General features: G+C 44.2%; 1 protein-coding gene across 2 annotated transcripts in view; it reads left to right on the forward strand.

Annotated features, from left to right (window-relative positions):
• Positions 1 to 271: 271 nt before the first annotated feature.
• LOC147628549 (casein kinase II subunit beta-1-like) overlaps positions 272 to 27824 on the forward strand; it is a 36304-nt gene continuing 8751 nt past the window's right edge. Inside the window, exons 1-3 of one of the 2 annotated variants that reach the window (XM_086813733.1) lie at positions 272 to 438; positions 582 to 631; positions 853 to 1218. In XM_086813733.1, coding sequence (XP_086669859.1) covers positions 1002 to 1218 — 217 coding nt within the window. In that variant the 5' untranslated portion in view covers positions 272 to 438; positions 582 to 631; positions 853 to 1001. Of the gene's footprint in view, positions 439 to 581; positions 645 to 852; positions 1219 to 27824 lie in introns of both variants that reach the window. The other variant, XM_086813732.1, reaches the window with a different exon arrangement.

Consider the following 27824-nt stretch of genomic DNA (forward strand, 5'->3'; position numbering starts at 1 on the left):
AAGGCATTGTATATTTTGATGGGGAAGGGGGTTTAGTTTCATTTCGATAAGATCCTTTGCGACATCCTTTGCGACACTTTCGCCGCACATGTAAGTATAGGTTTATCCACTTTTGTCATCAATGTTTCGAGGGTTGCTTCAAACTTTGAAACCTTAATGATTTGAGGTGGGGCTTATTTTGTAGCAAGGTCCATGGCATGTGACCGCGGCATGACAAACGCTGCAACTTCATTTTGGAATCATGAAAGCTGTTTGTGGGCGGCCTTCATTTTGGAATCAAGTGTGAAGCCAGCCCAAGCAAAGGATGCAGAGGGATGGGGCATTTTGGGGATTGTCGTCCCGCCAGGGTTTGAGCTACACATTACATACATACACTCTCTCGATGGTGGAGCTACCCGTCTCTCCGTTTACCTCGGCATACATCTGATCGACATCCAGGTATGTGCCTTTCTTCGGCTACCCCCCCCCCCCTCTCTTCTTCATGTGCGTCTGTGCGTGTTTCAGGGTTAGGGTTAAGCTTTGTGTTATCTTTTATTTCTGCAAACACATCTCGGCTTCAAAGGTTTTTACTGTTATTTTAGGCTTTCTCACCTTCGGAAACTTGTTTGTCCACGACCAGTACAACGTGACGGTTAGTTCTCAAGGTTCTCACCCGCAGAAACTTTTAATTCTAGGGTTTCCACCTGTAGAAACTTTCGATTGTAGCTTTTCCAGTTTCAAAACAGCTTTAATTTTGCGGTCTCACCTTCAGAAACTGTTTTGTTCAGGTTGAAACTGTTGCTTATAGGGTTTTCACATTCCCCCCTCAAATTTTGGTCAGGTTTCTCACTCTCCTTTATGTTCTTTGCACAGGATCCCTCTTGTTTCCTCATGAAGTCAGGATTTAGGGTTGCAGCAAGGTCCAGCAGAAACCCTGCAGAAGGTTCATGCTGCAGGAATTTATTTCTTTGAACTGAAGAGGTATCTGTCTGTAGTTCCTGGTTGAGCAGTAATCTGGTGATATGTATAAAGATAGGGGGGAAGGCCGTGGTGGAAGCCGGGAGTCCATTGAAAGCAGGAAGCGTGTTGAGGAATCTCTGGAGAGAACATCTCCATCAACATCCAAAGGGAATGCCAGGGAGAAGGAGCGGACGTCCATGGCGTCCACGTTGACTGGTCGGCGAGTAGGCTCTGCTGACACAAGGCCTGCATTTGAGAAGACCAAGTATCCAGATGATGGTGAGTGCCCCAGTTGCTGACTTGTTTGATAAACCACACTCCTGTCATTATCTTTTCTGGCTATAGGAGTCTACTTTTATTTTTCATGGCTGGGATCTTATGTTTTGCGAGGGATACATGGGTGTTCTGTGTCCTAGGGTGGCTCTTGACAGATGCACCTGGGCGTGTCCTCCCATAGATTCCTGACGGGGTTGTGATTGACTGTTGGGATGTGTGGGCCTGGACTTTGAAGCCTTACAAAACAAACTAGGACTTCAAATTGTTTTAGAATCTGAGATGGTCTGAGGGTTTTACATCTTCACCATTTTGCAAGCTGGTGTTGCATGAGTGCCACCACAGGCAGCAATCAGACTCCACTGCATGAGGCTCTCGTACATGTAAAGGGCTTCTTAAGTATTGAAGATAGACTGAAAATCCAGGTAGTGAGAGGTAACTGCATTGTGTCTTCTGATGTTACGACTATGCAAGCTATTGCTTCAGTGTGTATACTTGCTCTGATGTTTCTGGCTATATTTCTTGTGGGCAATGCATGACAATGTTGTTGTGTTGGCCTTCATGAAAACTTTACGAGTGAAAGTTTGCAGCCACAAGTCTAGGGCCTGTTATTCACAGTTGTGTTCTCAATTTAACCCCGGAGTACTGAATGCTCATATGAATTCAACCATAGCAATGAATTTGGGCAAACGTTTTCAGCATAATTTATTAACACATCCTAGAATGGAGGGGCTTTGCATTCAACTTTATTTCTTATGGGCGATGCAGGACAATGTTGTTGAGTTGGCCTTCATGAAAACTTTACCAATGAAAGTTTGCAGCCACAATTGTAGGCCTGTTATAGCTCCTCTTTCAGAATTGTGGTCTCAATTTGACACTGGAGTACTGAATGGCTCATTTTGGTTTTGCTCATTAATGAATTTAACTATAGCAAATTATGTCTAAAAAATAAAATTTATGTGCTTATGGGCATTTTTTTGAGGTGTATAGTCAAGGAAAAAACACTTATTTAATACGCTGGTTGCTTGCTATTACTTGTGCTCCTCAACATTGTGTAAGAGTGTCGGTGTTGTGTTTTGCTCTCTCTTGGCAATGTGCTCTTGACACAGTCTTGATATTAGACCATGAATAGCAAGCGAACTTGAGAGGTGTCGTAGGTGGAGGTGGAGATTTCTTGGACTCAAAGATTGTATGTTTGGTATCAAAATGCACAATGGGGTGTGATTGGAGATTGTGAAAGGGTTTCTACAGAGCTTCCTTTGTGTGTATGGACCCCTAAGACTGGTTGGCTCTACGTGTAACATGATCAAGGGTGGACAAGTAACAGCTTGGTGGAAGGGTAATCAAAGGACCAACAAATAATTTCTTGCTATTGTGGAAAAACTGTGTATGTGAAAAGGGATGTCAAACCTTACCTGTGTCTGTGAGAACTGAGTCCATGCCTACTGCCTCTGCTGGTCAACTTAAAGAGGCTGAACAAAGTTGTTATCCACTGCTGGTTGCTCACAAACAGGTCGTACAGCAGTGCCCCCCTTTCTCTCCTGACCGCCTGCGAGCTGGTGGTTGTAGTAGTGTGTTTGCCGTACAGCAACAATACCTTCTCTGCTGGTCGACACAAACAGGCTGACTACAGCAGCTATTTCTTTCTCTTCTTCCGCCTATGAACAGGCAGACTGCAGTTTTGGGTTTGATTCTTGCTGGCCACCCTCAAGCTGGTCGTACAGCAGCATGTTCTCTTCCAGCTGGCTGCTCTTTATGGTGGATTGTACGAGCTGACTACACAGCTGCCTCCCCTCTTTAGCCGTAGAGGAAATGGGGGCTGTCAGCCTCTACACAGTAGAGGAGGATCCAGTCAACTGCAGCATATGTTTATTTATGTCCAAGAGCTGGCCGACCAGCAATCGGCCAGTTCACATGGTCACTTCAAGGCCTATAAATAGGTATAGTTGCTCATCGTTTCATTCATTCAACTCCTTTGAGTTGGGTCATAGAATTAGGGCTTTGTTTAGGTGATTTACCTTTTCATGGAAGGCAGCCTATGGCTGCAAGATAGATTTACCTTTTTGTACCATATGAAATATTGAATTTCCAGCTATCTCTCTCTATCTATTCTCCCTTTGTTTGCGTTTTTGCATCAGCATGTTCTAGATGGTGTTTAGGGTTGAAGAAGCATCTTAGAGCTTCTGCATGTAACATTTATTGTTACGGGTCCCTGATTTTGATGACACATACCCTCTCTTCATTCTCTCCGCCCATAGGTGCCACCAGCCAGACTCTTGCCACATCAACGACCGGCATCCGGACTCAGCCAAACTTTAGTAAGTATGACGGTAAGTGTGATCATTTAGCTGTCAATCAATTTATTCAACAGTTTAATGCATACTTTTCTTTGGCAAAGCTAATAGATCCGCAAGATAAAGTCCACGTAGCGGCTCCCCACCTTACCGGTGAGACAGTCACTTCGTGGGAGCATTGGTCTAGTTCGCATACAGACCCGACCATAGGTGTCACAACTTTTCATTGGGGCACCTTCGTCCATGACCTAAAGATCAGATTTCTCTCTTCCTAGTATATGTCCAACTGAAGATGAATGGAGGCAAGCCAAAACAATCGCAGTCTAGTACCAAATCCCATCCGGGGAAGGGTACTCCGTCTTCTAAAGACACTAAGACAAACAACGGTTCTAGCTCTAGTTGAGGGGGTAAGGAATCCAGGCCTAAGAAAATCCCTGAGAAAGAGGCTAAAGGAGACGTCACTGGAGGCTATCTTCTTCCAGAGAAGCAAAGGAAGTACCAGTCAGAAAACCGATGTTTCTACTGTCATAACATTGGGCATGGTAAGAAGGATTGTTAGAAATGGCAAGCGGAGCAAGCCTCCAAAGAGCCTTCCGCCACAGTATCTCCCGCTCCTCTAGCACCGCTCTTATCTTCTATGCATCTCATGCCATCTGTGGTGTTTGATGCTAAGCAGGAGGGTGAAGTTGTAGCCACACAGAAAAGCTTGATCCGAGCTTATAGCTTTGCCAAGGACCGCCAGTTTGTAGTCTTTTTTGACATGGGCAGTTTTGAGGATGCCATCTCTCCCTAGTTGGCTACCTAAATGAGCTGTACATTAGTGTTCTATTGTTTGGAGGTGGACGGGTTTACACGTGGTCTCCGTATCCATATATCTCAAAAGGCATAGGAGTTTTCTTTTCAGGTTCAAAAGGCCTCATTTCAGCGAGATTTCATTCTCTCCTCTTTTGGGGTGTGACATGATCTTAGGAATCCAATGGTTTTGCCGGTATGAACCCATTTTCAATCGGGGGTAAAACACTTTTATTATTTGTAAAGGTTTTCCTGAGCCTTTCATGATTTGTGGGGATAGCAGCATTCTTGGCATTCCTTTGATTTCTTATCTCCAGGCTCGACGAGCTATCCGCAAAGGAGCGGAAGGAGCATTGATTTATGTTCGTGCTCAAACAGCTTCTATCTCATTGATAATAGCTATCTCATCTTCTTCTTCAGTCCCTTAGTTGGCATATCTCATTTCTCAACATTCGGATATTATGCTTACGTCTTGAGGATCATCGTATCGATTTGGTCCTTGGGACAGAACCTTCTAGCAAGTTTCCTTATCATCTTTTCAAGACTTTATAGGGTAAGCTAGAAAAACAGTTAGTGATCACAACGCTCAAACATTGAAAGCTTGTTCTTTTTGGATGAGTTTTCACATTCAACACGGACCACCAAGCACTTAAGTGGCTCTAGATGATGCCAAGTGCCCAGTGGAGCGATCGGCAAGTCAGATGGAGTCAGATCTTCCACCAGTTTGGAGGAATGATTGAGTACATCCTTGGTAAGCACTACCTAGTGGGGCAGATGCTCTTAATAGAAACAACAACATCCATACCGTGCAGGAGTCTTACCATTCTCAAGATCTTTAGAAAAGACTTAAATAGCATGAAAGATTAATCTGTCAATTTCGCAGAGTTTGGTACTCAATATAGTTTGGCCCTCAATTCTGAGCTTGGCTATTATTCAGTGCATAGACATGCAAATAAGTCTAGAAGAGATGTCCACTTCAAGGAAGGGGATAGGGTCTATTTGCATATCATGAAATAGAGATTGAAACAAGTGGGCAAACGTTGTTCCAAGCGTTCTTTCCATAGTTTTGAAACTTTTCATATAGTTAAGAAGCTAAGTAATGTCTCCATGAAGTTAAAGTTGTCTCATAGTTGGACGATACATGATGTTTTCCATGTTTCTTGGCTAAAACCATATGTTGGACCATAAGTTTTTGATGTTTCAGATGAACAGCAAGACGTGATTGACGAAGCAGAAGTCATTGAGCTTGAGCAAATACTTCTTCATTGTTGGAAGCATGGTTTTGGTTAAAGACTCCGTCAGTTCTACACGAAGTTCCGAGTTTGAGGTACCCACGAGCCGTTTGGCTAGACGAGGAGTTCTTTTAAGAGTACTCCTAGTTATTGGCGGACTACATGGTAGCCATGAACCTGCCGCCAAGCTAAGCATGAGGGAATGTCACATGCACTTTGCACTGTAGTGCATGGTGACAGGATGGCTCATCATCATCAGTGCATCATTGTACAGCAGTAGGACCCTTTAGGATATGATTTTGTCGTATGCTGTGGCCCCATTGTAAGCCCCAGTCCAGGATATGTCAGGCATGAGCTACGTAGGTCTTTCCTTAGCCTGAGTGTCAGTCAGTCAGTCAAGTCTCTTAACCCACTTGAAGAGAATCATTCATGCATGTAGAAGTCAGTAGAAGCCTTAGGTTTTGCATTAGGTCATGGTCTGCATTTGCATAGCATTCATTTCTTGTGCATGTGAACCATTGCATAAGCCTTGAATAAGCCTTAGACCATTTTATCCATTATTACCATCTAGGTGGCAGCATTAATACCTAGTCGGCCAGCATTATCAGCTTAATATTCAGCATATATGATATATGCAAGTCTTGTAGTTTATTATCATCAGTTGGCATGCTCTGTAGCCAGCTGACCAGCACCATACATCCATATAAATAGCAAGCGATTGCTTTCCCTCATCATTCATCATCGTTTTCAAGCATACTAGTCTTCAGCCCATCAGCATCAGCCTTGTGAAAGAAGCACTTCAGTCCTACAACGTTTCTCAGCTTCACATCAGAATTCAGCATTCATTCATCATCGTTATTCTCCATCCTCCCGGGTGAAGGAAAACGCAGCATATTCAGTCATCGATTTGCATATTCACAGCCATAGAACAGTCCCAGTTCAGCCATCCGGCATCAACAGCATTAGGGAGCAGCCATGCCGAAGTCTACCTGCCTAAACAGCATTCGCAGCAGGTCGTAGAGAGGATTGCAGTCGGCCAGCATTGACAAGGCACCAATGTTTGATGCACCGCATTAAATGCTGTGAATAAACATTATTTGTCCAAGCAAAACAGGCTAACAGCTTCTCAGCCCCCCGACCAGCAACATACATGCATATAAAAGAAAGCGCTTAGTTCTCACTACTCAGCAAAACAATCATTCATAAAATCATCCATAGCAGTTATGTGTGCCTAGAGCCTCAGGCTTCTTGCGCATACATTCAGCAGTAAGCACTTTATTGTGCTATAGCCCTAAGGCCTCCGTGAAGAGCATTCTTCAGCATTCATCCAGTATATGCGCATCCCTCCGTTTTGAGCTTGTATGGTGGCCATTGAAGAGCTATTCAAAGGAGCTTGGACAGCATATGGTTCAGCCTGTGTTCGGCTTTTTTCGTCCTTGCGTTTGGCAGTCCTCAGTCATCATTCATACTCATTGTACAAAGTTCTCCAAAGAACTCTAAGCAAATACTCCTCTTGCTTGCAAGGGGGTCCCCTTAGTGGGTAATTGGGACCCAATACCGTGTCACCTATGTATCTAAACAAATACTCCTCTTGCTTGCAAGGGGGTCCCTTCAGTGGGTAATTGGGACCCAATATTGTGTCGCCTATGTGTCTTCTCTCTCTCTCTCTCTCTCTCTCTCCTCTCTTACAGTGGAATTGCATAAACTCACGAGTATAAAGAAGGCTTTGTTGCACGTTACGGTGATCTATTGCATGCTACATTAGTACCAGATCTGTAGGTTGTAACCCAACTTGGCTACCCTAAAGTGAGAGCATTCCGTGGATGGTAAAATTGCGGTCATGAAAAACCACCTAGGCCTCCACAATGTCCGGAGACACTGTCACAAATCCCTATATTCTAGGGACATGCGGATGCGTGCCAGGCCTAGAAACATGCGGATGCATGTATGTATTATACCTGGGCATGTGTATGGATCATATGAGTGGATGCATATGAGTCCAAGGACGTGGCAGGACATTTGTGGACTTTCGGGCGGTGCCCGTATGGATTCCGTCCATGCACACATGGTGTGTTATGATGGCAGGCGGAATATTTTCAAGTACAAGAATGATGATAGGTGGTTCTCCAAGTTTACATGTGCACAATGCATAAATGATGCATGCCATAACTTTATTTTACTTTGTGTGACATTGTCTTGCTGCCTGGACAATGCTTGTTATTTTGGCTTGTGAAGTCCGAGGGATCGGGGACGCCCGGGCACCTTGTGGACACGTGTGTGCACTCCTGTTTGAGCCTAAAACTGTGGGCTTATGGGTTTTGCAGGTGGTAAGTGCGTCCACACTCAATTTACAGCTTATTTCATTTACTACTAAAGTTTATTGGTTTGCAGGTCCACACTCATTAATAAGTGGCCTGACAACTTATAATGCGTTCGCATTTGGTTGGACCAAAATTAATGAAGTCACCTGGACACATGTCAGCCAGTATGTGTACCCACCAAGCCCCTTAGGTGGCACTGGAAAAAGGCGCCTCCCTCAAGAGGCCTTTTGGGCTGTTTTATTCATGATTCAACACATTGGAGAGCTGGTTGGAGCTTTGGGAGTTGCTACAAGGCTGGTTGCTTGCTTCCCGGACTCACACAAGCTTGGATAACGATCCCCACACTCTTCTAAAGGGCTGGTTGGTAAATTTCAGACCTGTAATTTCTGGTTATTGCGAGTTTTGGGCTGGTTACAGGTGTCCAAAGTCAACTTGGACAGTACAGGACAGCTCTAGGGACCTCCACAGGGCTGTAAGACCCCTTACAGGTGGATTTCTCACGATAGAAAGTTGCTGTTTTGGACTGGTTATTGCACAAAACAGGCCGGACAGCAATGGAATATGTGAGCATGGATGTGTCTCAAGGATTCCTGGTATAACAGGTGCTTAGGGCAAGCATTGGGGACACTTGCTCGCGGAGAACACAGGTTTCTGGATCAGTTTCTCGCGTGGAAACAGGGCCTAAAGATCCATTTACATCTTGTGCAGGGCGGAGTACCTGTGAGGATTGTGATACTCTTGTGCAGGGCGGATGTACCTGTGAAGAGGCTTGTGCAGGGCGGATGTACCTGTGTGTAGGGCGGATGTACCTACAGATTCACTTGTTTGAAATGTATTCATTCATGATGTATTTGGAAGAATCAGGTGCAGGCTGGTGGTGAATCCCCAGGCACCCGTAATCTTGTACTTTGCAGACTCTTTTGGTAATATAACCTAAAGGGGGGGGGTCAGCCTATCATCAGTCCCTTTATGTGTATGTCATATTCAGCTTTGTGGTTGTAATGCTCAAGTGTTAAGTGCTCAGAATCTTGTTCACATTTATACGATTCCAACACACGCGTCCGCCTCCCGTTACATTTTGGGGTCAGCCTATCATCGGCCCCTTTATGTGGTGTACTGTCATATTCAGCTTTGTGGTTGTAATGCTCAAGTGTTAAGTGCTCAAAATCTTGTTCACATTTATACGATTCCAACACACGCGTCTGCCTCCCGTTACATTGGTATTAGAGCTCAGTTTTTCCCCTCGTTGGAAAACGGTCTGAGGCTTGGAATCATAAGTGGTGACCTGATTTGAGTGTCATGGACAGCCACATTTCTGACAGTGTGGAGAACACACAGGACCGTGAATTTCATGGTAGAAGGGATGCAAGAGATGCTGCAGGCAATGATGTCTATGGAGATGCAGATACTCATGACACTATGCATTCTGATTTGGAATCTTTGAGGCGTCAAGTGCGATGCTATAGGGCTGAAACCGAAGAGCTTAGGTCATTGAAAAATGACCCGGATGTACAAAGGGTGTTGGCTGCGAAGGCAAAGGCTTCGGTCCATGAAGTCACTTTTGAAGCAATTGCAAAGGAAATGGATGTTGAGAAACCCCGAGAGCTTGCACTTGCATACCTAATGGTTAAGGGTGATGTATACATTGAAGCAGATGGTAGTTTGGCTTTCAAGAAGCCACCCCTCATGGCTGCCCGTGGTGATGTACATGATGCACAACAAGCAGAAAGAGCACAGCAAGTGTCAAATGATGAAAGGACAAGAGTCCCTGGTGCTAGGCTTGATGCAGGTCAAGAGAAGAGTAAGGATGAGGGATCCTCTACTCATTTCTGCTTTGCTCCAAGAAGACATATCCGTTCTCGTGTTGAGCTTTCCAGTCATTTGGAGAGTGTGGCTCAAGAGAGAACGAAGAGGGATCGTGAATCTTCTTCGCGATGTCATCATCATGCAGATGAACAGGATGTACATAGGGATGCATATAGAAGGAAAAAGCCTCGAGAGTTCAAGTCCGGTGACAAGGATGTAAAGTTTGAAAACTTTCAGGGACTGGACTCTACCAAAGCAATTGCTTTCATTAGACAGTTTGAGATAGCTTTTTGCAATGAAGACTTTTCGGAAAAGTCTATGCTCAGGCATGTGGGAATGCATCTCAAGGATACGGCAAGTGATTGGTGGCTTGCAAAAATACTTGATGGAAGTGCTGCCCCAACTTGGTCTTCTTTCAAAATTCAGTTTTATGATCAATTCTTACCACCAAACTTTGCAAAGGATGTACGCAAGGAGTGGGATTGGCTGTCCCAAGATGAGGGAGAGTCCGTTGCTTCATACATAGCAAAGTTTTGGAAAGTCCTTCTCAAGGTTACTCCCTTCATGAATATTGGAGAGGACGAGAAGAAGAGAAAGTTTGAATCGGGGCTCCATCACATCATTCAACAAAGCTTGGGAGTGTACCCAAATAAGACCATACAAGAGCTTATACACTCAGCCATGATTGCGGCGAACTTGCACATAAAAGCACCCACAAATAAGCCATTTGCAGGTCAAAACAAGAGCAAATTCAGGGCTGGTTATGACCAGAAAAAGGGTGGACAGCCACCTAAGAATGCTTCCAAAGATGGCCGAGATGCAAAGGATGACTCCGAAAAGAAGTCGGGGAGTAAACGCCACAATTTTGGACTCTCGAAACAGCAATTGGAAGAGTACAGGAAGGCTGGAAAATGCTTTAAGTGTGGTAGTAAAGATCATATATATCCTAAATGCCCACAGAATCCTAAGAATGCTGAGCCTAATGTGGAAAAGCCTCTTGTGAATGTTGTACCCGATGTGCAGGGTAATACCGGGCATGAGCCCAAGAGTAGAGTCATATGCAAGGCTTGGGGCAAATTAAAGGATCAACCCGCTTTGTTTCTTTTTGATGATGCTTCCAAAGATAACTTTATATCCGTACAGATGGCTGCCGCCATAGGTCTCAATGTGGAAGACATGGGAATGCAAATGAATGCAGATGCCGCCTTTGAGGGCAAACAGGTTGATGTAACTCCGGCCATTGGTAAGCTCCGTGTACAAATACAGGACTACCTCGACTATGAGAGCTTTCTAGTGGCTCCTCTTACAGGTTGTGATGTTTTGTTGGGGATGCCCTGGCATCACCGTTTAGAGTCTATTAAGGCTTACAAAGAGAAGAAAATCAGCTTTGTACATAGAGGTTGTGAGCACTCTATAGATGCTAGTACTACTGGAAGTACCATACCTCTTGTAAGCCATGTACAAATTAACAAGGCAATAAAGAAATCAGCTTGTTCTTACTTGGTTTTTGTACGTGATACCATTGAACATTCTAGTGTTGATGTTAGTACATTAGATCAAGACAAGCTTAACTTTTTGAATGAGTTCAAAGATTGTTTTGCGAATGCTTTGCCAGCAAGGTTGCCACCAGAGAGGCCGGAAGATCATTGCATAGATCTAATTCCCGGTAGCTCTCCACCTAATAGGCCACCATACAGGGTGAGTGCTAGTCAACAAGAAGAGATTATGGCACAGTTGAATGAACTTTTGGAAAAGGGTTTGATTCGACCTAGTTCCTCGCCATATTGCTCGCCGGTACTTCTTGTTCAAAAGAAGGATGGTACTTACAGGATGTGTGTTGATTACTGTGCCCTCAATAAGATAACCATCAAGAATCGGTTTCCCATTCCGCGCATTGATGACATCTTGGACAAGCTTGAAGGTTCGGCATGTTTCAGCCGAATAGACCTCAAGAGTGGGTATCATCAAGTGAGAGTGGCACCTCAAGATGTAACAAGACTGCATTTAGGACAGCCTTTGGTATTTATGAGTTTTTGGTGGTGCCTTTTGGCCTTACAAATGCACCCGCTACCTTCAACAGGATGATGGACAGGGTGTTCAGAAAGCATAGAAAGTTCACAGGTATATTCTTTGATGACATTATTGTATTCTCAAAGAATGAAGCCCAACATCGTGAGCACCTAGCTATTTGTGTTTAAAGAGCTTAAGGAAAATCAGCTCTACATAAATGCAAAAAAGAGTGAATTCTTCCTCCCAGAGATTCACTATCTTGGTCATATTGTATCAAAGGATGGTGTACGCATGGATCCCGCAAAGATACAAGCCATGCAAGAATGGCTAGAGCTGAAATCAGTCCATGAAGTGAGGAGCTTCCTTGGTTTATGTGCTTACTACAGGAGGTTCGTCAAGCATTTTGCTTTCATTGCCGCTCCGTTACATGAGTTAACGAAGAAGAAAGCAATCTTTAAATGGACACAAGAAGAGAGAGATGCCTTTCAAAAGTTGAAGAGTGCAATCATCTCGGGACCGGTACTCATTATTCCAGATTTGCACAAACCTTTTGTGGTGGAATGTGATGCATGTGGGGACTGCATAGGGGCTGTTTTGAACCAAGAAGGACATGCCATTGCCTATGAGAGCAGACGCTTGCAACATGCAGAGCTTCACTTGCAGGTTTATGAGAAGGAGTTGTTGGCTGTAATTCATGCCCTTACTATTTGGAAACACTATCTTTTAGGGGCTGATTTTATGGTCAAAACTGATCATCAAAGTTTGAGATACTTTTTGACTCAAAGTAAGCTCTCAGAGAAGCATATGAGATGGGTAAATTTCCTCTCAATGTTTCATTTTCAGATTTTACACACTCCAGGGAAAAAGAATGTGGTGGCAGATGCCTTATCTAGACGACCACAGGTTCATGCTATTACAGTTGCATACCATGAGGACTTATCGGATATGCGTAATACTTATCATCTGGATGAGGATTTTGCACATGTATGGGCTGATTTGCAAGAGGGTATTGCTGTCCCATCTTATGTCATAAGAGATGGATATCTCATGATGCAAAATCGTATGTGTGGGGTAAAGAACCTTCGCCATAAAGTTATGGATGAGTGCCATGCTCCTCCATATGCAGGTCATAGAGGCATTTTGGTCACAGCATAAGCTTTGGAGAGGTATTTCTTTTGGCCAGATATTCGCAAGGATATTGAAGCATATGTACGTGAATGTATGGTATGTCAAAAGGTCAAGTTTGATCGACATAAAACACCTGGATTGCTTCAGCCTTTGCCTATACCAAATGAACCATGGGAAAGCATTGCTATGGATTTCATTATGGATTTGCCAAGGACGCCACAGGGAAATGATGCTATTTGGACCATCATTGACAGGTTTAGCAAGCAGGCACATTTCATTCCCGTGCGCAAGACAATAAAGCCAGATCATATGGCGAGGATGTTTTTGGCACAGATATTCAAACACCATGGCATGCCTAAATCTATTGTGGGGGATAGAGATCCTAGAACCACAAGCTTATTTTGGCGCGCATTGTTTGACAATATGGGTACAAAGCTGAACTTCTCATCAGCTTACCATCCACAGACAGATGGGCAAAGTGAAATAGCAAATTCAGCCGTCCTCGACTTGCTGAAATCTTATGTATCCGACCGCAAATCGGATTGGGAGAAGTATTTACCACTTGTGGAGTTTGCCTACAACAATACGGTACATACTTCTACGGGCAAGGCGCCCTTTGAGATTATCTATGGCAAGGTGGTACTACCACCCATCCTTCGTACAAAAGATGAGATTTTTGCAGCAGATGAGTATGTCAGAGACTTGGATACTGCATTTGCACAGGTACAGACAGCCATAGAGAGATCTCAAACCAAGAATAAAAAGGCAGCTGATAAGCATAGAAGGGATGTACAATTCAAACAAGGTGATTGGGTCTTGCTGAAATTTGAAAAGGCACGCCTTCGGAAGAGGCCAGAGAAAGAGGGAAAGTACCCTAAGCTTTCCAACAGGTACTATGGACCTTTTCAGATCTTGGAGAAGATCAATGATGTTGCATTTCGGCTTGTACTCCCAGATCATTGGAACATGCATAATGCTTTTCATGTGAGCCTATTGAGGCCTTATGTGGGACCGACACCGTTTGAGCCGGTTTTGGAAGACCCACCCGAGGTGGATGAGCTGGAAGAGATTCTTCAACCTGAACAGATTGTTTTTCACAAGGAACGAAAGCTTGCGGGAGGCAAACTTGTTCGTAGGTACCTTGTGAAGTTCAAGAATTATTCAGCTTTGGATGCGAAATGGATGGATGAGGCCTACTTCGAGGATTACCCACATCTTTTGAAGGCCTATCTGGAAGCTTTTCAGTTGCGGACAACTGAAAAGAAGCCGGGGGGATGTCACAAATCCCTATATTCTAGGGACATGCAGATGCGTGTCAGGCCTAGAAACATGCGGAGGCATGTATGTATTATACCTGGGCATGTGTATGGATCATATGAGTGGATGCATATGAGTCCAAGGACATGGCAGGACATTTGTGGACTTTCGGGTGGTGCCCGTATGGATTCCGGCCATGCACACATGGTGTGTTATGATGGCAGGCGGAATATTTTCAAGTACAAGAATGATGATAGGTGGTTCTCCAAGTTTACATGTGCACAATGCATAAATGATGCATGCCATAACTTTATTTCACTTTGTGTGACATTGTCTTGCTGCCTGGACAATGCTTGTTATTTTGGCTTGTGAAGTCCAAGGGACCGGGGACGCCCGGGCACCTTGTGGACACGTGTGTGCACTCCTGTTTGAGCCTAAAACTGTGGGCTTATGGGTTTTGCAGGTGGTAAGTGCGTCCACACTCAATTTACAGCTTATTTCATTTACTACTAAAGTTTATTGGTTTGCAGGTCCACACTCATTAATAAGTGGCCTGACAACTTATAATGCGTTCGCATTTGGTTGGACCAAAATTAATGAAGTCCGAACAGCTTATGGTCATTTCCCATTTGGTTGGACCTAAACTTATACAAACAGGACAAATGGAGCACTATGGGCTGGACACCTACCTGGACACATGTCAGCCAGTATGTGTACCCACCAAGCCCCTTAGGTGGCACTGGAAAAAGGCGCCTCCCTCAAGAGGCCTTTTGGGCTGTTTTATTCATGATTCAACACATTGGAGAGCTGGTTGGAGCTTTGGGAGTTGCTACAAGGCTGGTTGCTTGCTTCCCGGACTCACACAAGCTTGGATAACGATCCCCACACTCTTCTAAAGGGCTGGTTGGTAAATTTCAGACCTGTAATTTCTGGTTATTGCGAGTTTTGGGCTGGTTACAGGTGTCCAAAGTCAACTTGGACAGTACAGGACAGCTCTAGGGACCTCCACAGGGCTGTAGGACCCCTTACAGGTGGATTTCTCGCGATAGAAAGTTGCTGTTTTGGACTGGTTATTGCACAAAACAGGCCGGACAGCAATGGAATATGTGAGCATGGATGTGTCTCAAGGATTCCTGGTATAACAGGTGCTTAGGGCAAGCATTGGGGACACTTGCTCGCGGAGAACACAGGTTTCTGGATCAGTTTCTCGCGTGGAAACAGGGCCTAAAGATCCATTTACATCTTGTGCAGGGCGGAGTACCTGTGAGGATTGTGATACTCTTGTGCAGGGCGGATGTACCTGTGAAGAGGCTTGTGCAGGGCGGATGTACCTGTGTGTAGGGCGGATGTACCTACAGATTCACTTGTTTGAAATGTATTCATTCATGATGTATTTGGAAGAATCAGGTGCAGGCTGGTGGTGAATCCCCAGGCACCCGTAATCTTGTACTTTGCAGACTCTTTTGGTAATATAACCTAAAGGGGGGGGTCAGCCTATCATCAGTCCCTTTATGTGTATGTCATATTCAGCTTTGTGGTTGTAATGCTCAAGTGTTAAGTGCTCAGAATCTTGTTCACATTTATACGATTCCAACACACGCGTCCGCCTCCCGTTACATTTTGGGGTCAGCCTATCATCGGCCCCTTTATGTGGTGTACTGTCATATTCAGCTTTGTGGTTGTAATGCTCAAGTGTTAAGTGCTCAGAATCTTGTTCACATTTATACGATTCCAACACACACGTCCGCCTCCCGTTACAGAGACATGGTCAGAAAGCTACAAATAAGATATGGAAGGAGAGATCTACAAGGAAGACAACCACTATTGACACGCTTCCGCAAAGCAATGAAGACTTCATCAGATCACTCTTGGAGCAAAAAAGATTGCTAAGGCAATAGATAGAGGCCAAAGAAGAGGAAGTGGCCAAAGAAAAAATGGCTAAAGAGGAGGTTGAAAAAGCCAAAAGAGCTCTTTGAATTGGAAAAGTTGTTCCTTCTCATCGAGCAATAATGGCAAAAAGAAGATGCCAAATAGGTGGAAGAATGACGGGCCAAAGAAGGTGAATGTGAGAATGAAGAAAGTGCCGAGGAGTATGTATGGGACACCTTTGTGTGTGATTTTAAAAAACGGTTTCTACCTCCACAGTATATAACCAACCTTGAGGATGAGTTTAACGGACTCTCCCAAAATGGGTCACGTGTATTGACATACTCTAATAAAGTTCTATACTCACTATTGGGCATTGATGACGTTAGTGGGGATGTCGTAGTATCTAGTCTATACTATGCATGATGGTGTGGATCACTACCATGAGGTTATAAATTGCACTTTCTTATAAAGTGGATTTGGGCGTGCTCCTAGATTCATCCAGGTATATCTTTATGCTGTATTAGCGGACATGCAAATTTCACATTGTGAAGTTTTCGTCCAAGTTGCAGCCAATTGATATTGTGTTAATTCTTTCTATCTTTAGTGGTACATATGCCCTATCAACTATCTTTTTGTTGTAGTAATTCTTTCTATTTGTTATGATCCTTAGTGCTAGGCTTCATTATGGCTGAATCTGCCTTCTATCTCTGGAGCTCTGAAAGAAGCTCAGTACATAGGCCTTTGTATAAATGTATGTTCTTATGTGTGTGTGTGCGTACGTGGAGTGTGTGTGTGGGAGCATATATTAATACCAAGTTCTACACCCACTATTGGGCACGATGACGTTAGTGGGGATGTCGTAGTATCTAGTCTATACCATGCATGATGGAGTTGATGGTTTATGTTCTTGTGGATGACTACCATGAGGTTATAAATTGCACATTCTTATAAGGTGAATTAGGGTATGTTCTTGGATTCATCCAGATATATACTCTAATAAAGTAATCACATTAGCACAACAGTTAGGTATATTATAGGAGGATAAGTTGAAACAATTTATTAGAGGTCGGATACTAACATTAGGTTTACTTTATATAATTTTGAGCCACAGTCCTATGATAGGACTCTCACTCTTGCTCAGAATCTAGTGAACGGAGGTTAGCCTAAGTAGATCTAGGCTAGCTTCAAACCCCAATAGTAGTCATCCATCACTCAACTGCCATCATCTCATGGGGAAAAGGAGCTCAGAATAGCAAAGGCAATAAGAAAGAATCCCAAAGCACCTCAAGAGGCAAGAAGGATAAAAACTTCATGCCTAAGAAAACACTTGTGGAAAAGGCAAGGAGGGCACCACTGGTGGATATCTCCAACCAGAAGAGCAAACGTGGTATAAGGGGGAGGACATATGTTCCTTATGCCACACCATGGGACATGGTAAGAAAGACTATTGAGTGGCAAGTTGAACAAGTCTCCACGACCACCGTCATCGCCAATGCTGCATCTACACCTCCCGCATCGGCCACCAATGCTCTCCACCTCTTACTTACCTTAAACGTCGTACCCACAATGGTATTTGACGATAAGTAGAAGGGTGAGGTTGAGGAGCAAAAGAAAGCTCTCATTCGTGCTTATGGCACAACAAAGGGACACCAATTCATTGTCCTCTTTGATATGGGTAGCTCTGAGGATGCCATTTCTCCTTAGTTGGCTAAGAAGATGTGTTGTACACTTGTACCCCATTGTCTGGATGTAGATGGGTTCTTACGTGGTCTTCTCTCTCATAAGGCTCAATGATTCTCATTTATGGTTCAAAAGGTCACATTTCAGCGAGACTTCATTGTATTAATTTTTGGGGTGTGATATGATTCTCGGCATTTAGTGGTTAAGGGATTATGCACCCATTCCTGATTGGAGGCAAGACATTTTCACTATTGTTGATGGTGTTCGTGAGTGTCTTGATTGACGGGGATAGGATCATTCTAGATATTTCACCCATCTCACACATCCAGGTCCAAGGAGCTATCAGAAAAAGAACCAAGTGCGCGTTGATTTATGTCCGCAGATAGTAGTTTGTCGTTCAGTCAGCAACCTCATTGAAGCAAAAGCCGGATGGTCTCCTAGCATAGTTTCAAGACATTATGCTAAAGGATGATCTCTTGCCGCGGAGCTCCCACCTAGTCGTCCCGAGGATCATTGCATTGAGGTGGTCCCCAAGGCAGAAATGCCTAGTGAGTTCCCCTATCGCCTTTCTAAGGCATTGGAGGGCGAACTAGAGTAGCAACTTTTCCAATTACATTGAGCTGGATTTATTTGGCCCTCATCCTTGCCCTTTACTGCACCTATCTTGTTTGTGTAGAAGAAAGATAAGTCCGCACGATTATGCGTGGACTACAGGGCTCTTAACAAGCGCATAGTGAAAAATAGGTTCCTGATGCCCATGATTGAGTATATCCACGATGCATAGTTCTTTTTGAAGATAGACCTCATGAGTGGCTATCATCAAGTTTGGATCTTTATAGTTGACCTTCCAAAAACAACCTTCAGGACTAAACGTGGCTACTACGAGTTTGTGGTGATGCCATTTGATCTCACGAATGCATTGGCGATGCTTAACAAGATGATGTCTCGGGTATTTGTGAAGCTCATAGGAAAGTGTGTGCATCTTTTTAGATATATACTCATCTTTTTTGTTACTGCAGAGCAGCATGAGTAGGATGCTGAAAAGGTCTTGCCATTTTTGTGAGATGATATGCTCTACATCAATGCAAAAAAGAGTGAATTTGGAGTAGAAGAAATTCATTATCTGGGATATGTTATCAGCGTAGACGAGATTAGCCTTGACTGTGAAAAGGTAAGGGTAATTCTCAAATGGGATGTTCCAAAAAATGCTCAAGAGATCCGCTCTTTTGTTGGTCTCTGCCAAGCGTACGGTTCCCATATGGACAAGTTTTACGACCTTGTAGCACCTCTTACAGATCTGCTCAAAGGCGTGAAGATGCGTCGATAGAAGTTGTCCATCATGGACAAAGCACTCGAGGCATTTCATGCAATGAAGAAAGTTGTCTTTGAGTCTCTGGTTCTCAAATTGGCTTCATGGGATGATCCTTTTAATGTGATCACCGATGCCAACTATTTAGCCATAGGAGCTGTCATGTGCACAGAGTGTATCTACTGTGTGCACAAGACTAGCTTCGAGGCTTGGGGTAGCTTGGAGCTAGGCAGGCTGATTGACGAGTTGGGCTAGGGATGGACTGATGGGCAGGCGCCCATGTGTGGACGCTTGGTGACTGGCCAAGAGCCTATAAAAGGGTGGCCCGGGTTAGTCAGTTAGTCAGAGTCTTGCGAGGCGAGAGCATTATGGTTAGGAGCTTGGATCTAGTGCAAACGTGCCTCGAGGTCTGTGAGGGTAGCTCCGTGGCGGTATGGGACGTCATGGAGTAGAGACTGGTTGGTACATCTAGCTAGTTAGCTTAGCTCGTGGCTCGGTGGGGATAGCTAGGTCTTGTGGGCTTTGCTCGCGGCTGTCATGGTTGGGTGGTGAGTCAAGCCTGCACCCCCTTCACGGTATATGGCTTTGTTTTGCAGGTTTCGGGTCTTGTTTTAGGATTGTTCTACGAGGAGACCTTGGGGATTTGACAGTGGTATCAGAGCATGCCTTGGAGAGCAAGCAAGTCGGTAGGTAGGAAAAGAAAGAGGTCAAGAAGAGGTATGAGTTTGGCTGCACTGCTATTTTTACTGTTTACTGCTGTTTTTTTTTCCAGATTTCAGCTTGTTTTTTTTCTTCAATTTGCATTGCTGGAACCCGAGTTGGGTTGTGATCATGGAAAGGGTCGATTGGACAGCATGAAGAGAGTTGGGTAAGGTGAGAAGAAAGCCAAGCTTGTCGGTGTGCATCAAAGACAGAGAGAGGGAATCAAGGCGACCTGTTTTTTTTCGTGGCTACTGTCGCAGGTGGCGGGCAGCTCGGGTGCAGCGTTTTTTTTAGCCCCCCGTTTTTTTAGCACCTTACGTTGCTTTCTCGTTTTTTTAAAAGAACTTTATGTTTAAAAAAAACAAAACTAAACAAAAAAAAAACACGACCAACGTAACGTGGCTAAGAAAACACGCTTCCAACGTGGCTTTTGAAAAATGCAACCAACGTAGTAAAAAAAAACCAATGAAAAAAACAAAAGCGCATCCAGAGTACCCGTTTTTAAAATTCCGCTTGGGTTTAAAACTCTTTCTTGTGCAACCCGCCTGGCAACGTCGGGTTGCACAAGGAATACAAAAACCTAGTGTGCGGTTCCGAACAACATCTTTCGAGCAGCCTTTTTATTTTCTCTCGTAAATTGTTTTCTTGGCAGCCGAGATCCCTGCAAATTTCTAGAGCCTTTTGTGCTCGAGTTCTCTCCTAGCTTTCGAGAGCTTTGTTCTCAAACACTTAGTTGCTCCCTATCTCTCCTCTTCCAGGAAATCGACCCAAGAATTAGAGATGGAGCCTGTTCCCGAACTCGAAGACCTGCCGGCTCTTGAGGCCGCCGACGGTGATCTTTTCAAAGATTTCGTGACTCAATCTAATTTTCGGGAGTTTAAAGTTACTTTCGAGGCTTCTTTCGCGGAGCATCAGGCACCTGTCGTTGTGCAGATGCAGACTTTGCAGAATTCCATCTCTTTATTGGCCACTACTCTATCTACTCTCTCGGGCATGGATACCTTGGCATCTGCTTAAGGTCCCAACATCACTCCGGAGCAGTCCGGGGGCGAGTAAAAGTGGTAGGTCCACTTCTAGTTTCATCCATATGGCGATGACAAAAAGATTCAGTTAGCAGCAGGTTTTCTCTCGGGCAAGGCTTTGCTCTGGTGGAAAGAACTCAGATCTAAACCAACAACCTAGGCACAGTTTGAAGAAGTCTTCAAGAAGGAGTTCCTCAAGGAGGATGAGTACGACATAGTTGCTTAGTTTGCCAGTTTAACCATGACCTCACAGAACTTGTCTATCTCCAGAAATTTAGAGACTTGCAGATGAAAGCTACAAAGATGGATTCTACTGCTCTTTTGGGTTTCTTCGTAGCAGGATTATCCGACTCATACCGTTTACAGGTTAAGAATAATAAGTGCAAAACTTTGGACGAGGCCATTCACTTTGTGCGTATTTATGATGATATGATGGTCTCTTCCAAAACCAAGACCGTCACCGAACAGGAGAACTTTGTAGACATGCTATTAGGGATTGCGTGGCTTAAGATCCTTAAGGTCCAGATAGATTGGTTTAGTCATTCTTTTTCTTTTGAACATAGGAACACCCAGTTTTGCATTCAAGGTGATTGTGTACATTCCTCTCAGGAACCTCTTGTAAATATAGTTGATTTTGGAAATATAATGGATTCTTATTTGTATACTCCTTTTCACTATGTTTTGATTCCACTTTCTTCATTTCTCGTACTTGCTATGCATGTTAATGAATTAAGTGTGTTTGAAAGCAAAGAATTAAAGAAGTTACTTGACTCGTTTCAAGATGTATTTCCTAAGGAGTTGCCATCGGGTTTACCACCCGAAAAATTTATTGCATCAGTCCACAATGGTCATGCACTGTGTGTTTGGAGATCTAGCAGGAAGAGGTCCAACAAAGTCCATATTTATGTCTTGAAAAGGACCTTCGAGAACTCACAAAGGTTGAAGCAACCCTACCTATTTCTGTTACATGCGGAAGCTCCGAGAGTCTTCTTGCAGTCCTAAACACCATCTAGAACATGCTAATGCAAAAAAACGCAAACAGAAGGGAGAGTAGAGAGAGAGAGAGAGAGAGAGAGAGAGAGAGAGAGAGAGAGAGAGATAGCTGGAAATTCAGTATTTCATATATGGTACAAAAAGGTACATAAATGCCTTGCAGCCATGGGCTGTCTTTTGGAAAAGGTAGAAAACCCTAACGCTAGTCCTATGTCTAGACCCACACCCAAGAGGGAGTGAATGAACAAAACAATGAGCAAACATGCCTTTTATAGGGAGGCCACTAACCAAGTCCAACTGGGATCAAGAGGCATTCAGCTTTAGTTTGATCCATTTTGGACAAGTTTTGGACCAATTTGGCTCACTTTTTGATCCAGTTTGAAGGAGGAGAGATAAAATATCCCAATTTTTTGAATTAAAAATGCAAGGTAATGATGAAAAAAAGGCACCTCCTTCATGAGTCCTTTCCCTCCTTACTGAGCTGTCAAAATTTGATTTTTTTACTAATAAACCTTAATTCTTTTACTAATAAACCCAGTACTTGGTCAACTCTTCATCTTATGTGAGCATTTACTCATTTTTGGGGGATTTTATTGTATTCTTTGCATTTTTTTCATCCCAACACTTGGATTAATCCTATTGGCCCTTTAGAACCTTATTTGGACCTTAGTCAAAAATTTCTGAAAATGTGGATCCTTAGGCTAATGTCTTTAATACATATTTTCAATTAATTTCTAATGCACATTGGAAAATTCTTTTTGAACTTTTGTTTGAGGGGAATTCATCTTAGATATTAGGAGAAACTTTGTATCCAAAAATATCTCAATTTTGTATTACCTCTCTCTAGAATGTTTTCTCTCTCTAGGCCAAAAACAAGAGAGAACAATGTTTTCTTGCATTCTGAAATAGGGGATGATTACAGGAGACTAAGATGAGAGATTATCTTCAGGTTTTCCACTGAGTCGACAGGTCCCTGTGTCCACTCCAGTCCATCCCTTGCCAAATCTTGCACATCAATGCTCCAAAATTTTGGTCCTATTTGGTTCTTAATCCTTCTTTATTTGGATGCACTCTAGGATTAGTCTTGAGATTAGCATGTACATGTGCATGCACAAGACAATTTCGTATGAGGAACCTTCACTTTATGCCAGATCTGGCATGCTAGGACATATTGGTAGCTATCCCGCCACATTTTAGGCCAATAGAATTGTCCCAAACTCTCCTTTTGTAGCTTCGGATCCTTTTCTATCATTAAAAAGGTAAATGATGTCTCTATGAAGCTTAAGCTTCTAGATAGTTGGACTATGTTTTCCATGTTTCTTGGTTACAGCCCTACATTGGTCCAGCTTTGCATGATATTGGTTATTGAGCTTGAACAGATTCCCCTCCACAGATGGAAGCATGGATCCTGCTGAAGACAAAGACAATTCTACACGAAGTTCAAGGACCGTCATGAAGCAGTTTGGCTCGACGACGAGCTCTTTCCAGAGTACGTGCAACTCCTGGCAGAGACTACTTATTAGAAGCGATGAACCTGCTGCCAAGCTAAGCAGGGGGGAATGTCACATTCACCCTGCACTAGAGTGCTATGTGACACTGGCTCTACATTAGTGTTATATACATGGCTCTACATTAGTGCAATATGTATATAACAGGATTACCTTTTTTAGGAATATTTGTCGTATGCGTGACTTCATTGTGAGCCCCGGTACGAGACATGTGAGGCACGAGCTACATAGGTCAGTCTCCATAGCCATGGAGAGTCTGCACGTGTCAGTCCTCTTACCCACTTTGAGAAGTCATCAAATAAAGTCATGTGAAAGTCAACCTTAGCATAGGTATTGCATTAGCAAGCATGTAGAGGCTAGATGCATGTAAGGCATGCCTATGGGCCAGCCAAAGGCCAGCCCATGGCCATAACCACAGTAGGCAGCTTGTTCGGCAATTGTTTACAGCCCTGGACAGTAGATAGAACCAGCCGACAGCATTATACCCCAGTTGGCCAGCCTAAACAGCATTCGGAGCAGGTCGTGGAGAGGATTGCAGTCGGCCAGCATTGACAAGGCACCAATGTTTGATGCACAGCATTAAATGCTGTGAATAAGCATTATTTGGCCAAACAAAACAGAGCCTCTCAGCCGACTGACCAGCAGCATACATGCATATAAAAGCAAGCGCTCAGTTCTCAGCAAAACAATCATTCATAAAATCATCCACAGCAGTTCCAGAGTGCCTAGAGCCTCAGGCTTCTTGTGCATACACAGGAGCTTGCATAGTGGTCATCGAAGAGCTATTCAAAGGAGCTTGGACGACATATTGTTCAGCCTGTGTTTGGTCTACTTCGTCCTTGTGTTCGGCAGTCCTCAATCATCATTCATACTCATTGTACAAAGTTCTCCAAAGAAATCTAAGCAAATATTCCTGCTTGTAGGGGGCCCCTTCAGTGGGTAATTGGGACCCAATATTGCGTCAGCTATCTATCTTTTGTCTCTCTTCTCTTTTCTCTCAAAGTGGAATTGCATAAAGAAGGCTTTGTTGCGCGTTACGGCGATCAACCTAAAGCATGGTACATCCATCACTATGGTATGGTGCCCATGAGCAATATCATGGCTAGGTTTCCCAATAACTGCCCCTATGTCTTCCCTTTCCCGCTCATGATCTGATAAGTCATGGGTAAAGGAGAGGGGATAGGGTGTCGACATGGATATGAGAGATAGAAGAGAGAAGAAAAGCAAGGGTGTATCTCATTGAAGGCTGCTCGAAGGCTGCCTTCCATGAGATCCCAGTGGCAAAGAAAGAAGGAAACTGGAAGCCCTTAAAAAAAAAAGAGAGGTTGGTATGTGCCGATTCTCAAATTTTTAGAAAATGGAAGAAAAATCTGCATGAAACTATGGGGAAAAATCTGAGACCATCGCGTGAACCACTTCCGAAAGCCTTCCCCGTGCTCCATGTACAAGAGGTGAGAAATCTGCTCCCTATTGGTTTGCCCCACGTTTGATCGTTGGAAAGAGCTTCATTTGATGGTGTAATGCCTAATATGTGCCTTATTATTTAGGCCACACATGGAAAAACGCCCATATTGCTTTTTTTAAATAAAAAAAGAAGCGCCTCCTTCTAGAATCCCAAAAAGTAGCTAGAGTAGCCCAATTTTAGAAGGTTGCCCTAAAAAAACAGCATGCATGCTCTCTCTTATGTTTTTTGAGAAGCAACATCTAAAATAGCAACTTTCTTTCTTCTTGGTGGCCTTTGCAGACATTGCCCAACAGTTTCCTGTCCTGACCTGCATAGAGGTGCATATTCCTCTGGATGCGCTGACTATTCATATTCCCCTGGATGCGTCGACTATTCTCCCTCTCATGGCCGCGTTTGCTCTTTCCCTATTTTGCGCAGTCCAGCCCACCTTGTTGCTGTTCTGTTGGAAATCAGACTTTTATGCTTTTCTTTGCATAACACCGATTCGCTCCCCACACCCGTCGCTGTGCAAAGGCTGCAATCAGCCCTCTACCATAGGTTTGAGGCCATTGACTCAACAAGCCCTTGTCTACATGTATCGAAGATATGTCAAGGGTAGATTCTTGAGTATGAATCACAGTCTATCTGAGAGTTAAACCAAAGAAGAGCTCGGTTTTCGTAAAAGTTCTATGCTCGTCTAATCCGTGCATGACACTACAAAGAATAGTGCATTTTCTTAATCAAACCTTATGGATCCTGTACCCATGTCTTCTTCCACGTGTCTGGTATCCGGGCATGAGTTTTATCCTGTGAAATAGAGCTAGGAGTACTTCCACGATTGTGCCGGTACTCAAGTATGGAGATCCGAGCCTGCCGACTAACTACCGCACCATAATGATTGGTCACTTGTTGGCCAAGCTATATGCCTCTATTCTTGAGCAGGAGTTGAGCAAATGGGCAGAGAGACAAGGGGTCCAAGCTTAGGGACATGCCGGTTTCAGGAGGAGATTCTCTACTTTGGATCATATCTTTACCCTCAGGGCTATCATTGAGGAGGGCAGAGCACATGGGAGGAGGATCTACTGTGGCTTTGTGGATTTCCGCAAGGCCTTTGACACAGTGCCCAGAGCTAGACTGATGTGCGCAGGCCCCAAGACTTGGGGGTTCCATGTGAGCTCATTTGGGGTATTATGGCACTTTATGAGACAGTAGTTGGGCAAGTGCGGACTTCAGAGGGTCTCTCCCAGCCAGTACACTCCACTATAGGGGTGAAATAGGGTTGCCCGCTCTCTCCGACTCTATTCGGACTATACATTGATGAGATCTCTGATTATATTGGGACACGAGGGGATAGAGGAGCCCAGTTGGCTGGCACTTGGATACCTCTGCTCTTATATGCTGATGATATTGTGCTTATAACAGACTCACCAAAGGGTATGCAGAGACACTTGGATACTTTACATGCTTATGCACATGACAGTGGGCTCTCAGTTAACCTTGGTAAGACCAAGTTATGGTGTTTAATACTACAGCTCAGTAGCGCCTATTTTCACATATGGGCAGGAGACAGTGGAGTATGTTGACTCATACACATATCTTGGAGTGGTGTTCACTGGGCGCAACAGAGGCCAGATTGACTAGAGGATATGCAGCACTAGGAGGTCTAGAGAGGATGTGCTCACAGATACAGTTTCAAGAGCCACGCACTAAGCTGTGGCTTTTTGACACGCTGGTCACATCGGCTATGCTATATGGAGTACAGATCTGGGAGCCTAGCCTAGATCGTCACAGTCGATCAGGACGCACATACGATGAATGGAGATTGATGGAGAGACCACTTGTGTCCATGATCTCCAGGATGATTCGGGCTAAGGCCTCGGTACCCCATGAGATTATCAAAGCCGAGATGGGAGCACCACCGATCGTAGTCGAGGCTCTTGCCAGATCAGTGTCCTTCATTCATAGCACCTGGGAGCTTCCCCGACACCGGTATGCACGACTTGCTCTAGAGTCCTCTCATCAGCTAGCCATGGAGGGAGACATTTCATGTTGGTATGTGCAGATAGCATCTTGGTTTGAGCTCCATGGGTTCAGTTTAGACAGACTTCCACCCTTCCAGTACTCTCTGGAGGCACTCTCTCTCACCTTGACACATTCTGAGATTAGTAGTCATTAGACATGACCTCATTCAGTTGGACACTAGGAGGACATGGCTAGAGCCCTCATAGGAGTTGGGGACGAAGATGGCTTTTTATAGAGACCATCTTCTCCGCACCACTGAGGATGGCTTTATACTTAGACCGAGCTACATGGATACCCATCTGTCTCATGGATTGAGGTGCGCCATTGGGCAGATCCGCACCTCTTCACATCAGTTAGAGATAGAGACAGGCAGATTTAGAGGCATACCTCCAGGGGACAGGATTTGTTAGATTTGATGGATAAAGCCAGAGTCGGAGGAGCACTACATCTGTTGCTGCACAACATATTATGAGATTCGAGGGTGCTACCATTGCCTTTTCAGAGAGGGATTTGGACCATTGGCTAGAGTCATGGACTATTGTGATTAGCGATGCTTGGGTTTTTATCTCCTGGAGATCCGTAGGCTCAGAGAGTCCATTATCAGGAGCAGACGCCCGATTGGCAGTGAGTCCACACAGAGACAGATTACTGACTTCTTTAGAGGGACTGCTCGGGAGGACACATAGCCGACAGCCCAGCAGTGGGCACCCCGTGGGACTCTAGTTGAGAGAGCTATCTAGTTGGGCAGATCCAGATGCTCGAGGGTTCGCGGATCCTCACATCGGAGACGGTGCCTACACCGGAGGATTTAGAGCATCATTGCGAGGCATCGGGCTCGTCCGACCAGGCATCTCACTATGGCAGATATTCAGGCCATCCGGCAGAGACCCATGCTAGAGCTCCTAGGATGATTACCACTCCAGCCATATATTGTTGTACTCACTGTTACTTTTGTTGAAACCGATCCCGTTAAGTGGGAATAGACTCCGTTGGACACCCACACGCGTAATAGCACAACTTAATATCACAATTTGAAATGGACAACCTAATAACAACTTGAAATTGAAATGAAATGGAATGAGATAAATGGACACCAGCACTGGGGCCGGAACGGGCCGACCCCCCCCTCAATATATATATATATTTATTGGGAGTATTTAACAAATACAATGCTCCATGGGTTCCAAGAACCAGATGATGTCCATGTACAAATGAATACAATA

This window comes from Cibotium barometz, chromosome 19, assembly GCF_041138505.1.
Source record: "Cibotium barometz isolate CiBa-2024 chromosome 19, ASM4113850v1, whole genome shotgun sequence".
NCBI lineage: Eukaryota > Viridiplantae > Streptophyta > Polypodiopsida > Cyatheales > Cibotiaceae > Cibotium > Cibotium barometz.